Raw genomic sequence first — 13800 nt, 5'->3', positions numbered from 1 at the left:
ATGTGTATTATTTTAGCACCATCTGTGCGAATACATGTTGAGCTCATCAGGCCTTGTCATGAACTGTTAAATGAGGCCACAACTTACAGTTAGGAGGTGAAATGCTCAAGGCTAGTGAAATCCCAAGCATGCATGAGTATAAATGAGCAAGACCAGGCTGATAAACTCTCCTCAGACAGGATCAGGATGCTAGAAAATGATCAACATAGGTGTTTAACCTGTATAGAGACCCAATGTTTGGAAACTATACTGCTGTAGTTGCCCTATGACTATTGCAGACCTTAGTGTTCTTTTTAGTTTTTATGGATATAACTGACATGTAACATTGTATTAGTTTCAGGTATACAACATGATTTGACCTAAGTATAAATTGCAAAATGATTACCACAGTAAGTTTATAGTTTGAGTCTTTTAATTCCCTATGGTTAGTACTGAAGTCAAGGACTACTGTCAGGGTATTATTTAGGTTAAAGTAATGTGCTTGTTCAACTGATAACTCTGCTTTGGAAATATCGACCTGTTGGTGAGTCTGTGCTCATAAAACAAATGTTTGGTTCAGTAGTCATTTTGCTGAACATCCCAGCAACTTTCAGAGTTTCTTTGTAAAACGTCATGGATTGATAGTTGGTACTACCTGCTGCCATATGTATTTTTGTCAGGTAATATAGTGTGATATAGCAATGGATAATAACCTTAGTGTTTATTTTACATTAAGTGGGTCATAGGATGCTTTGAGATGGGGATACATTGATTTCTTAAAAGCTGTTTGTCAGGTGGGGTCTTAAGATGGCTGCTGGGCTGCCGGCTCCTGACGGAAGAAAAGATGTGGAGTGGGCTGCTACCTCCTGGCCTAAATGAAAGTGATATTGAGTTGAATTCTGAAGATGAAGCCCCATTAGAGAATGCTGGATTTAACTTACAGGAAGATAAAGAAGATGGGGCCATTACAGAAACAGAGATCTCAGATTTCCCAGCTGATGGACCAAAGCCTGGAGTAGAGGCAAATGTAAATCCATATGAAGAATGCCCCTCTGGAATTCCCTTAAATATGTGGCATACATTTCAAGAATTGCATAAAAAACATTCTGAACAGAAAACCTCAACTTCAGGATTCAGAGGGAAAAAAAGAAAACGCTCCAGGAAAGGTAAATTGAAAAATGAAGAAGATTCTCATAGTGAACAGACCTCAAGTGAAACCCAGTGGAAGGAGCTTACTCAGTATTTTGGAATCAATGATAGGTTTGGCCCCCCTGTTAAAAAGAAAAAAATTGACAAGTCAGGCCTTGAAAAGAGCATAGACCAGGCTGTGGAAGAGTGGAACATTGAGAAGGCTGAGGAACTCAGCAACCAGCTAGCTACTCGAGAGCTTGGTGTAAAAATTGCCAAGGCGGTTGCCTGCCACAACTTTGTAAAAGTCAAAAAGGACGCTGAAAATTCACAGGTTGCCCAAAAAAAGAAACTTGCATGGGGGTTTGAAGCAAAGAAGAGATAGGAAACCAAGAGCAACATGGGATATATGTAACTTGCCAGAGTTCCTCAAGACATTTGAGTCTTGACTTGGGTTTTTGCTTGAGTCTTCAACTGCTCAATTTACTGAAAAGATTTACCTGCTTATGTTAACTATGTCAGGAAACTGATAGATCGGAAAAATAAGCATAAAATTTGGGAGTTGATTATTAAATCTTTTCAGTCTTTTTCTAAAAAAAAAAAAAAGCTGTTTATCAACAAGACTGTAGAAATTTCTGTTTGGATATATAGTGCTTGCTCATTTAAAGAAAAACACTGACAAATAAACCTGAGAATAATATCAGTTTACTACCACTGGCAAAAAAGAACCATTTATTAAAGTAGATACAGAACACTTGTTTGCTCAAATTTTAATACTGCTTTACATTTTGTTTGTGAAACACTTCCTATTTTAATATGTTTATAACCAAAAATTTCAACTCATTACAGGTTTTTCACTTGTCAGACACACATTTGATAATCTTGAGGGGAAAAATACATCAAAGGCATATATACAATTATAGAAGTTCTTATTATACATGTAGCATGGAAGATACATTTATTACTTTTTACATATTCTAGAAGACATTCAAATGAAGATAAATAGACTCAAACTGGTTGATAAACTTCTGATGGTTGAGGTCCTTCATTTTATTTTTTGTGATAAGAAAATCCAAAATTATTAATGTTGAATTTCTCATCGTACATTCATCTAAAAATACAGTAAAAAAACTTGTAAAGGTTGTAGATTGGTTAATTTAGGTGTTTTATAGTGGCTTATTATCTAGTTAATTGACTGCTGGGGATATCTGCTGAAGAAAGAAACAAATCTGGAGAAAATTCTCCCAGTTATTTATATCTGCTAAAGAAACAAAATGAAAACAGAAAAAATAGTTGCAAAGCCACGTGATGTTATATTCTGGCTTAGTCCATCATGTCTTGATGTGTTTTCTTTTTCATAAAGGTAAAAATCTGAAAAGACAGACATTGTGTTTTTTTCCCAAAATATAGATTTTTAAAAAATATATACATATAATATATAGAAGCTGAAATTATGCAAAACCAATGAACAAAACACCACAGTAGAGTGAGTAGGTGCAGCATATAGATTATAAAATGTCCCCACAGCAGTTTGGGGCTTCCCCCCCTTTACCTGTTTCATGATTTTATAATCACACCCAAGTATTATCAAGCCTGAAATAAAGGCACTACTGACATCAGGTAGTGCAAAGAGCTCAGATACTTCTTTAAGAATAAAATACTTTAAATGAGTAGATGAAAATGCAAAATGGCACATTTTTCCAACTCATTCCAGTGTCAAAGCTTAACCCAAACATCTAAATATACAAACGCAGCCTGGAAAAATTTTAGTGCAAATATGAAAAGTAACAGCATAATTTAAAGTTACTTAAATAAGGTATTGTGAGGGTAGGGATTGTTCTAGGAGGTTTCCCTCGGGGCAGTAAATGTAATGGCATCTGGTGCAATGTCTTGTTAGAACTTTTAAAAATCAAGAAGACAAATCAGAGGTGAAAACTCACCTACTAAGTATTTATTATTTTAAATTCTAAGGGGAGACTAAAAGGATGATTTATTGAAGCTCAAAATATTTTCTTAGATTTGTTGATGGGGGTCAAAAATAACATGAGTTCTCCGGAAGTCTGCACACACGATGCTGGTGTTCCGTCGCCTACATGTTAGTGTGTCTGAGAAGCCCGGCGCAGGGCTGCGGGTCCCATCAGAACGTCTCATCATCATTGCAGTGGGTGGCCCAGTGCCCGAACACCTCACAGATTTCACAGTATGGACGCTCCTCGCTCCGACTGCCATGGTGTGTGGAGTGGGGGGGGTCCTCCGACGCCTGCGCCTGGGTGGGGCAGTCCTCGGTGTCGTGGAGGTCAAAGCAGTCACATATGTCACAGAAGAGGCGAGGTTTCTTCTTGGACTGTTTCTCCTGGTCGTCACTACAAATGTTAACATGTACAATCAGAAACTCATATCTACCAGATGAAGTTCAAGAGACAGTATCACTCTCAAAGAACAAAAAATAAGCAGAATTAATTATGGCCAAGTCTGGGAGCCTCAAGTAGACGTTCTACAGTCCACATTTTAAATTTTCACATCAAACCATTTGTAGGGTTATATCACTCTCTTGCCAGATTTATGGAAATCGATTTATGGCCAAGGCAATTGTTTTCTCCAATCCACTGGAGAACTTAACTTTAAAAACCTTTATTTAGGTGGAACGAAGGTTCTGATCAGTATTGCTTAATATAAAATACCTGTCGTAACTGTTTAGGTCATCCCCAGTCCCATTAAGGGCTGCTTCTGACATCATCTCCACCTTCATCTTGAGGTCTTGATTCTTCCTCTGAAGGTCCACTATTACTGAATTTAGGAAATCGATCTGATTTGTCCGGAAAAAGAAAAAACAAATGTATACAATGTCTAAACGTACACTGGGGTGTCAAGAACACCAGGAAAGTGCACTCTCACACTGTGGCTACAGAATGTGCTGCGCCTCATGGGGGGGGGGGGCAACAGTGGCCATTACTGAGCCCACGTTTAAATGCTTTATATATACACACATACATACACCAAACTCTATAAAAAGCAAAACCAGTCAACTGTTCCATTAAACTCCGGGACAAATCCAGAACTTTTATGCTCCGTAGATTTGAACAAGTTCAGGAAATTCCCCTCCGACCACCGCTTAACATCTACTGACTGGTGGTCCCAGTGGAACAGTCAGTACACGTTATCTTCAGACAAAAATGAAGGTGTTTCAAAGAGAAGGCTCCAGCTCCCTTTCAGCTGAGGAGACAGTGACAGTGCTCAGGTACCACACGTACAAGGAACACCTGTGCCAAGATTCACTGAGCAGTGGGACAACGAGGTGACCATCAGGAGGAGACACTCTTGTCCTAATGTCTCCTTTCAAACCAAGGGCACTTTAAAAACAAAATGTTTTTACCCTCTTCAACATATAACAAAAAGGTCCCAATTTCTCTAAATATCCACTGAATAAATCCTACTTTACAATATTAAAAATGATACATTTCACTTTTTAAAGAAATACTGGGCCTAATTCTCTTGCCAGGGCAAGTTCTGAAACAAAGCTAGCAATCACCAGCTTCGGGATTATCTGCAGGAGACCCCTTCCAACACTGAAGGGAAGTTTCATTTTCTAAGACTTTATCCTGTTAGGAGCTACACTGCGGGAAGAAGAAAAAGCTACAAAATGGATGTAAGTGTAGTGGGAACCCCCCCCCCCCACACACACACGATCACAAATTAGGAAACATAAAACAAACCATTTGCTGATTGGAAGAAAGCGTTGGCAGCGGCAGATGGAACAAACGGAAGCAGAGAGGAAAGGGGAAAAGAAAACACAGTTAATTGAGTCTATGCTTATCAGACGCACAGACTAAGCAGACAACACTACCAGGGTGAGTTAGTACACCTGCTGAATCCTTTCATGTCTTTCAAAGGAGATGTTGGATAACTAAAACAAACTGCAAACTCAAATAAATTTCCCTTTTTTTGAAGAGGATGGTTTTTGTACCTTTGAGTTTTGAACAGAATAAATATATCTAAAATGTCCTATTAAAATTGAAGATGGAACCAGTTGCTCATGTGCAAGTATATTTCCAAACACAGAATAGTTTGCCTCCATATAATCCCATTTTTAAAACTAAGGCTGTTTTGGTAATTTTGGCTTTGGGGAAACAGTTTTCAAGAACTCTTGTCTTTTTAAGGTCAAGAGGAGCAAGGAGGGGCGCCTGGGTGGCTCAGATGGTTAAGCGTCTGCCTTCGGCTCAGGTCATGATCCCAGGGTCCTGGGATCAAGTCCCACATCGGGCTCCCTGCTCCTTGAGAGCCTGCTTCTCCCTCTGCCTCTCTCTCTCTCTCTGTCTCTCATGAATAAATAAATAAAATCTTAAAAAAAAAATTTTTTTAAAGAGGAGCAAGGAATCTTTTGACAGAGCAATTCTACTTCTATGAATCTGTCCTAAAGAAACACTAGTATATCTGCAAAATGATAGATGTTCAAGATAATTCATTACAACATTGTTCCTAATACACCTGAAAGATCAGAAACATCCCAAATGTCACGTCAACTGACGTGCTATACAGATACTAAAAAGATGCCACCATCTGTGTCCAAAAGGAGAGGAAAAGACAACTAGTTTTGGTTTTTATATACATGTTTTTCTATCTCTGGAAAGATTTTTTTTTTAAAGGTACCAATAAGAATGATAACCTGTTTAAGGGCTTGGGAACTGAGCAGATGGGAGATAGTGTGTGGAGGGAGGTTTTCTACTGTATATATTTTTAATATTATTCATTGTTTAGACCATAAGGTCTAATATTAAAAATATATACAGTGTATTGCCTCTTCAAAAGGTTAAATGATCTTTTAAAATAGTGAGTAAGCCAAGCAAAAAAAGAAAAAAAAGGAGTATTACCTGACTCTCCTGGGCTCTTTCGTCCTCTTCTGCCTGAGTATCAGTATTACCTTATATTTAAAAAAAAAAAAAAAAAAAAAAAAGGAGGAGGATTCACAACACTTGCCATCTTTTTTCCTGGGTTACTGCAACCAACGGGCCAGTGTCAGACATGTATTTTCATGTGAAATTCCCAAATGGGCCTCTTTGGGAACAGTGCATGGTTTCCTATCGGGCATCTGGAGCCCTGAGGGACATACACAGATGCTGGCCCTCACCCGCCCATCTTATCCCTTGGGGGGCTGGCCCACTGGTGCGGAGGATGCCCATCACACCCACCTGGAACCTAAGTAGCAAAGCAAGCGATCACTTGCTCACAAAGGGACCACCTCTGCCCCCCATCATGGCAGTGCGCGTACGTCTCCTATTGCTGCCAACACTCCAGAAGAGGGCATGCCAGGCACGCCCCTGTGTGGAGGACCTGTGTCATGACTAGCCCTTATCTGATTCGGTGGTTGGGAGATCCAAAGGCAGATGGGCCTGGTCAGGGGCAGCACTACAGCCTTCCAAGGACATCTCACTAGCAACAGCTCCTCTGCAGGAAGCGGCGGTGTTGGAAAGAAGCACCATGTGGCCCTCACTTTACCTGAGGAGCTGCTGAGCTGCCTCCTGTTTTCTTTGAGTTGAAGCTCCAAGTTCTTTACCTGGAGTTCAAGCTTCGCCTTATCCGACTCCAGAGACTGAACGACGGAATGCAAGGACTTGGCGGAGGCGCTCTCTCCCCTGAGCACTGTGACCTGAAATGCAGTGGGTTAGCTTAGGCTCGCAGCTTGAACAAAAGCAGGAGTGGCATCAGCCCCCTCAGGTGGTACTCTACCTCATTTCTCAGCTTTTCCAGCTCTGCATCCTTTTCAGTGAGTAAGGCACTAGTAATACTGATGGATTTCTGCAAGGAAGCTTTTTCTTCATCTGCGTCTTTTATTAACTTGGATTCTCTAAAAGACCAAAGAGTTAAAAAAAAAAAAAAATTTTCCAGAAATCAACCGAGAGAGTGGTGAGTGCACAATGGCCCTAGAACGAACACGCAATTAACTTGAGTTAAGTAAAGAAAAAAGTATTATGGGGAAGTTTTAAAGGGGCTGAGGCTATTATGCTTGCAAAATTTTACTTGAAATTTTACTCACTGTGAGGGAGAACAAGTTTACCTAGGCATAGACATGCAGAATCTGCATATCATTGTATCCATTTGAATTTAAAGAAACAAGTTAATAACTCTGGAAGATGTACAATTAACAAAACAAAACAACACTGTTACCCCCAAAGAATTCTTTTAAAATCTACCCCCCCAACTGAATTGTTACTTCTTGAATAAATTATTACCAAGCAATAACAACAATTAAAATACACACATGCAAAGCGGTTATACACGGATGTCATGCAGAGCAGTTTTATGCTGGAGGTATCAATTGGTTCTCACTAATTTCAGTAAACTTTTCGCAACTTCTGAGAATGTGTTTTTGAGATCTCATGGGCCAAAACAGTCGCAAAGGTTATTACTGCTATTCATACTGAAGGAGTGTGACTTTTCATCCACAGAATCTGGAAAGGACTTTACGTCGCTCATAGAGATTAAAGGTAATTACATAAAGGCTGGAACAGAAATGTTAAAATGGATTTCCAGGTGGAGAACGAAAGTACTGCGGGGTGGGGGTGGGAGAGTCTGGAGGGAGGACGTCAGAGCGCTTGGTTTATGTTCTCAGCCTGACTCAGCATTCGGCTGTCAGCAGAGGGAGTGGGACCAGGCCTTAACGAGAGGGAAATATTTATCCCGGACTCAAGGGGTGGAAAAAGGAAGGGGAAGATGAAGGAAGACAGGGAGGGAAGGCAAAGACACAATAGATAGAACCCAGAAGGGCAAGCTACTGTGTGCGTGTGTGTGTGTGTGTGTGTGACTTTTTGTTGTAAAAATTACATGCATTCAAAAGTGCCAAGGTCATGAAAGACAAGGAAAGACTGAGGAACTGTCACAGACTGAATGAAGGAGGCTGTGGAGGCATGACCACTGAATGCAATGTGGTTTCCTAGACTGAATCCCAGAAGAGGAAAAAGACATTAATGGAAAAACTGGGGAAATCTGAATAAAGTCTAGAGTCTAGATAAGCAAACCGAACCAACGTTGCTTTCTCAGTTTTGACAAACATACCAAGGAGTGTATGATGGGCTTATCAGGGGACACAGGGTGAAGGGTACTCCATGGGGACTCTCTGTGCTGCCTCGGCAACTCCCCTGTAAATCTCCATTTTGAAATAAAAAGGTTTTAAAAATTACATGCAGTGTGAAACAAGAGGGAAAGAGTCCTTGTATCACAAAAATATTTTGGGAAAAACACAGACTGGAAAAAAAATGTCCTAGCTAGCCCTCAGGCCATCCAACCTACAACACTGCATTAATGTAGATGATCATCAGTGAGAGTTCAAAACTTCAACAACAAGCAGCCAAATCGCTCCTGGTTCTAGAAGAAGGAACTGTGTGAATGCAGAGCATGTCATGGTTCAGTCTGTTTTAGAACTGACTGGAAGAATTGGAAACTGAGGCCCAGGTTAGAAATGGCAGAATGTATGTCTGGTTAGTGAGACCCAAGATATCCGGCACATGAATTACAGAATTCTCATGATTTATGGTAAATTGAAATTCTACATAAAGATGAAAATATAAGTGTTGTATTTATCTCATTGTGTGGCTTACACTTATACAGAATAAGTAGTAAGAAAAGAATCTGAGACTTACAGAAATTTCTTGAATTCGACACCCAAGCATGATATGAACACTGGAGAGTGGGTGGTATTGGTGCTGTTAAATCACTAAGTGAACAACACCTTGCTAGGAAATAGGATCTTGTTTAGGTCAAAACAAAGCAAAGATTTTAATGGAAGGAATGGACAGGTACTTCTTCCACCTGGAAAGTAAATATCTGATGTTATCCGAAGTTATCCAAAAAATCCGGGGCTCAAGTTTCAATTAAACATATTTGGTAGTTTATTCTATTGTAAAAACTATTTCAAGAGCTTTACTTGTTATAAATCCAAGTCAAATTTGAAAAATGTAGTTTTAATGTTTTTATTGAAAAATACCAGGATTTGGGGGTTACTGAACAGAGTTAAGTTCTTCTATAATCAGAACTCTAGATAGCCAAAATCTCATAGGGTCTTTGTGTTAGGGAGGGAGAGAGAGACCACCAGCTGGAAGAAGCAAGAATGTACAGGAACCTTCGTCTGCTTATCGCATACACACAACCCCTAAGAGAGGCTGCTTTCTAAGAAGATGGCAAGCAGAACACTTCTTGTACAAGTTATCAAAAGACACATGGTTAAGAAAGGGATCTGCCTTGTGATTTATATACCAAATGACAGGACAAATAGCCTTTGGCAGTTCATCTCTGTGGCAGATCTTCATTGCTGGCTTCTTAGGCTATTTCTAAGCCCTAATCCCATTGTGCGAACCAAGAGGGACTAATTTAAACCATTTATGCTAACATTCCTGACATCTGAGTCACAAACCACACTGCCAGGGGGCCTCTGTTACCTTGAAACCATGCTGGCCAGAGTGACTTGTGTTACTTAAAATATCAAGAAGGGGGGGCGCCTGGGTGGCTCAGTCGGTTCAAGGGCTGCCTTCGGTTCGGGTCATGATCCCAGGGTCCTGGGATGGAGCCCCACATCAGGCTCCTTGCTCCGCGGGAAGCCTGCTTCTCCCTCTCCCTGCCGCTCCCTGTGCTTGCGTGCTCTCTCTCACTATCTCTCTCTCTGTGTCCAGTAAATAAATAAAAAATCTTAAAAAAAAAAGAAAGAAAGAAAGTATCAAGAAGGGAAGATAACATGATATGAAAGAACAGCTATGGGGGCCAGAAATCTTTCCCCCCAGGGGAACGTATTTGCCAGATTCTTTCCTTACTACTTACTTAAGAAATAAATTCTAGTAATGAAGCAAATACCTTAAAGTGTTACTGGGCAAGCTTTAAAAATGCAAGATAACAAGAACCAAATATTAGAAACATGAAAAGAAATGCAGGTACAGTAAGGAGAGCTAAATTTGTGCTGAAGTTCTTTGCTGTATATAGGTATAAAAATGGCGTGCGTGTGTGTGTGTGTGTGTGTATTGCTAAGAATATTTTACAAAACAAAAGCAAGACACAGAGGGACAAAGGCAGCCAAAAAATATATACAACAATTTGTTTTACTAAAAATATATGAAATTTATTTATTATAACGTGGATAGACTTTCTTTAGTCTTACCATTAAAGACACACAGATAGAGCAAAGGAAGCAGGAGTAGGGAAGGGAAAAGAGAGGGTGAAATGAGCATTGGTAAGTAGCGCAAGCCCGAGACAGTCAGACAGTCAGCAACCCACAGTGAGCTTAATGAGCCGAAGTAGCACAGGACCTCTTCAGACTTGGTATCTTAGACAGTATCGCCAACCAGCTTCCATTCCTGACATTTATCCTGATTTACACAACTGAGTGAATTCTGACTCCAAAGAGTCCATGTCTGAGATTTGGGCTCTCAAGTCCCTGCAGTGACATCACAAAGCCTAGAGAAGGGAGGGAAGCCAAACATGTTCCCCAGTCTGCTGTAGGCTTCAGTGGACAGAGGAACCTTCGTTTCTCCACTTCCATCAGGCAGAGCAATTCAAGGCTGGCTCTGCTCTGTCAGCTGTCTTGGAGCCTGTTTTGAAAGAGGTCTGCCTAACTTGGAAACCCGTTTCCAAAATAATGATTACATGTTTAAGTTAGGAGAAAAACCTTTACTACATGTTGCTTGCAATTCAATGTTCAGATACCAAAAGACCGTAGCAAATACAGGACAATGCTACCACTGAATGGTAAGTAGTTTGTGCCTACAGGTCAGGAATAAGTTCTGCACTTCAATATAATGACCATTTGAATGACACAATTAGATACTATCTTGACTGTGTATGTTCAATTATCACTTCTCAATTAAACTCTTGACTAAGATCTCAGTTCTTGCATGAATGACTACATTGCAAATACCTTTATGATTTAGGTACTTGCCAGCCTTTTAAATTAGGAGCATATCAAATTCTTTTCAGTACTCCATGCTCAATTTACTTAACTATTACACACACAGACCTACATATGAATCCATTATCAAACTGGTTTTTAGAGAGCATTTAAGGGCCCAAATTATTAGCTGAAATATATTTGCATTCAGATTTTAGACATAACGTTCCATAAGGATTAATTTGACAACAGAACAGTGCTAAATAGGATGAAGCTAGGTTTTTTAAAATTTTCACTTTCAGAAAAAATTACCATCTCTATCTGCATTTATTGATATAAAGAGTAATTTTCAAGTGACAATCTCCTAAACTTATCCAGGACTTAAAATGGGAGCAAAGTTAGTGAAGTAAGAAGTGGCCTTAACAAGCACCCAAACTTGGTCCATCCTTTTAAGCTGTGAAAAAAGTCACAGGCCTGATAACATTTTGAAAGGCATGTAATTTAAAGTCACATGGTAAAGACTAAGGAAGCATAGCAGCTTTACTCTATTAAAAAAAAAAAAAGATTTAAGAGTAACAATAAATAAATAAATGTACAGTGAGAAAAGAGCCAGCATAAAAATCTGAAGCCCTCGGTCTTAGGCCTGCATCTGAGTTCTTGGCCAAGTTGCGTAACATTTTGGGCTTTCGTTTCATGGTTTGTAAATGCAAGCCCCGCCGAATATTTCACTGGGTTGTTCTGAGATTGAGTTTGTGAATTATGAATACAAAGGGATAATGTCAGTACTTGCTGACTTACACCAGCCCATTTTCATATGCTCTCTGACCAGAATGTCACAGGAATAAGCCCTATTAGTTTTTTTCACACACCCCTGGTAACTGCATAGGGAGGTTCTCAAAACAGAGCCTTATCTATGTAAAATCAAATATCCACCCCCCCCCCCATGCAAGGGGGCAGAACTATGGGGGCCTGCACACAGGTGCTGGGGAAGGAATGGCAGACCAGTCACCACAGCTCACGGTTGCCTGGAGAAAAGCTGGCTGGACAGGGAGGGGTGGGGGGGAGGCTGATGAACCATACGCACATTCTGGTATGAAACTTTACAGAAGAACGAATCTAAGTATTTCTTAATTAAAAAAAGAAAGGAAGAAAGGCACCCCGGGACTGAGGCCGGACATCCTTTAGAATGTAGCTTGTGGATCCCACTATCTGTGGGTTGACTAAAGCCCTCAGTTCCTAAGCAACTGCCATGTTGGTGGGAGGAAACACTGTCAGAGCAAAACACGCGAGTCAGTGGTAAGGGAAACTTCCTTCTCTCTGACAAGAATAAAATACTTGGCAAGAGCATGGACGATTTCTTGATTAAGATATTCTTAAAGAGTTATTTTTAGTTTCATTAACAAAAAAAAGGTGTGTCCCCATTGCGCTGCCCATCTATCTACTCAGTACCGCACAGGCTGCCGTTCTCAGCAAGAGCACGCACCACGTCTACTTGGCGTGCAGCATAAACACAGAATTTCTCTAGACACAAACTGCACATTTTAAAAGAGCAGACAGAGACTGTCAGGATACAGAAGCATCAGGCTTCTAAACGGTTATTTCTCTGGGCCGGTTTATCCTTACTCAAAAGTGCTGGAAGGTTTCCATTTTAATATCATTTGATTATCATGAAAGAGTAACAAATAACAAGGCTCTTTTCTAGAAAAATAGAAACATTCAAATTGATGCTAACACATTATTATTGAAAAGTTAAAATTTTTATATAATGCAATCAGTATTTATACACCGATTAATTACTCTATGTAAAATTACAGCATTTTTAGCTCCTGAAAATGAGGAGGTGACAGCAGTATAATGAGACAATCTGATCTTAGAACACTTCTGAATAAATGCAACTGAAGGAGGCTTAAAAATTAACCTATTCTTTGTCTTGGTAATTAATACTGTAACTTTTGCAAATACATTTTCATCATTTATCAGTTATGAGCACCAAACTATCACAATCCAATTTTCTGAAAAGAAGGTGGTATGTTTTCTACAAGTCACCATACGCATCATGTTCTGACATTTTCCTAATTAAACACATACACGCAACAATAAACACAAAAAGAAAGCCTACCTCTTTTTCATTTCTAACAACTGATTATTGAGCACAGATCTCTCCTCTTCTAGCTGGAAAAAAACACACACAAAAAAAAGTTCAGTTCGTTACAGAAGTCCACAGAGAGACCTATTTCTCATTCCACATGTCCCATTCCCAGGCTCCGGGACAGCTAAAGCAATGGGCCTTCCTCGCTGGCGATGAAAAAAAGAGTAGTGGTTAGTACATCATGTACAGTTGTTAATTTACAAATCACTTATGACCCGAATGACTCTCCTTCCTCAGAACAGGCTGTATCTTCAACATTCAATAAATGTTTCATTCATTTCTTAAATGAATGAGTGAAAGCCTCACTGTTAACATTCTGGCTCCTTCACCGAAATCACACAGATCAAGTGTCACTAACTCATAGGGAGGCTAGGAACAGGCTGTTTACTCCTCCTGGGCTTCATTTCATGCCTTCCACATTCCAGGAATTGGTTTCTCACCTATAAAACAAGGAAGTTAGAAGAGAATTTCCAGTAGCCCTTTAGTTCTAAAATTCTATTATTCTATGAAGGGTGAAAAACAAAAGATTCAGTTAATTAATCCTGTGAGAGAAGACTCACCCCCACCCCCTGGTCTGTACCACACAGAGTTTATTATATTGAAATACCAATTTCAACTCACACTGTTAATAAAACTAAGGGGTGAGGGGCGCCTGGGTGACTCAGTGGGTTAAGCGTCT

At 39.9% G+C, this 13800-nt stretch overlaps 2 protein-coding genes across 15 annotated transcripts in view; one reads left to right on the top strand and one right to left on the bottom strand.

Annotated features, from left to right (window-relative positions):
- Positions 1 to 778: 778 nt before the first annotated feature.
- LOC118018424 (protein FAM204A-like) lies at positions 779 to 1681 on the top strand. The gene has a single exon (XM_035016936.1). It carries the CDS (start codon positions 824 to 826, stop codon positions 1490 to 1492), a length of 669 nt encoding a protein of 222 aa, XP_034872827.1. The 5' UTR covers positions 779 to 823; the 3' UTR covers positions 1493 to 1681.
- A 114-nt stretch (positions 1682 to 1795) lies between these two features.
- The window catches only part of CLIP1 (CAP-Gly domain containing linker protein 1), a 118235-nt gene continuing 106230 nt past the window's right edge, over positions 1796 to 13800 (bottom strand). For 10 of the 14 annotated variants that reach the window (XM_035016920.1, XM_035016926.1, XM_035016929.1 and 7 more), the window contains 7 exons: positions 13092 to 13144; positions 6832 to 6949; positions 6601 to 6751; positions 5976 to 6025; positions 4821 to 4826; positions 3789 to 3913; positions 1796 to 3470 (listed from right to left, as the gene is read on the bottom strand). In XM_035016920.1, coding sequence (XP_034872811.1) covers positions 3245 to 3470; positions 3789 to 3913; positions 4821 to 4826; positions 5976 to 6025; positions 6601 to 6751; positions 6832 to 6949; positions 13092 to 13144 — 729 coding nt within the window. In that variant the 3' untranslated portion in view covers positions 1796 to 3244. The remainder of the gene's footprint in view (positions 3471 to 3788; positions 3914 to 4820; positions 4827 to 5975; positions 6026 to 6600; positions 6752 to 6831; positions 6950 to 13091; positions 13145 to 13800) is intronic. The other 4 variants (XM_035016922.1, XM_035016924.1, XM_035016927.1 and 1 more) reach the window with 1 other exon arrangement.

The sequence above is a fragment of the Mirounga leonina genome, unplaced genomic scaffold, assembly GCF_011800145.1.
Source record: "Mirounga leonina isolate KUSES-001 unplaced genomic scaffold, KU_Mleo_1.0 Mir_171, whole genome shotgun sequence".
Taxonomy (NCBI): Eukaryota; Metazoa; Chordata; class Mammalia; order Carnivora; family Phocidae; genus Mirounga; species Mirounga leonina.
This window is presented reverse-complemented; position numbering and strand designations above follow the sequence as displayed.

Excerpts from the sequence above, each read along its gene's own strand:
- LOC118018424 (XM_035016936.1), top strand. The coding sequence starts at position 824 with ATGTGGAGTGGGCTGCTACCTCCTGGCCTAAATGAAAGTGATATTGAG.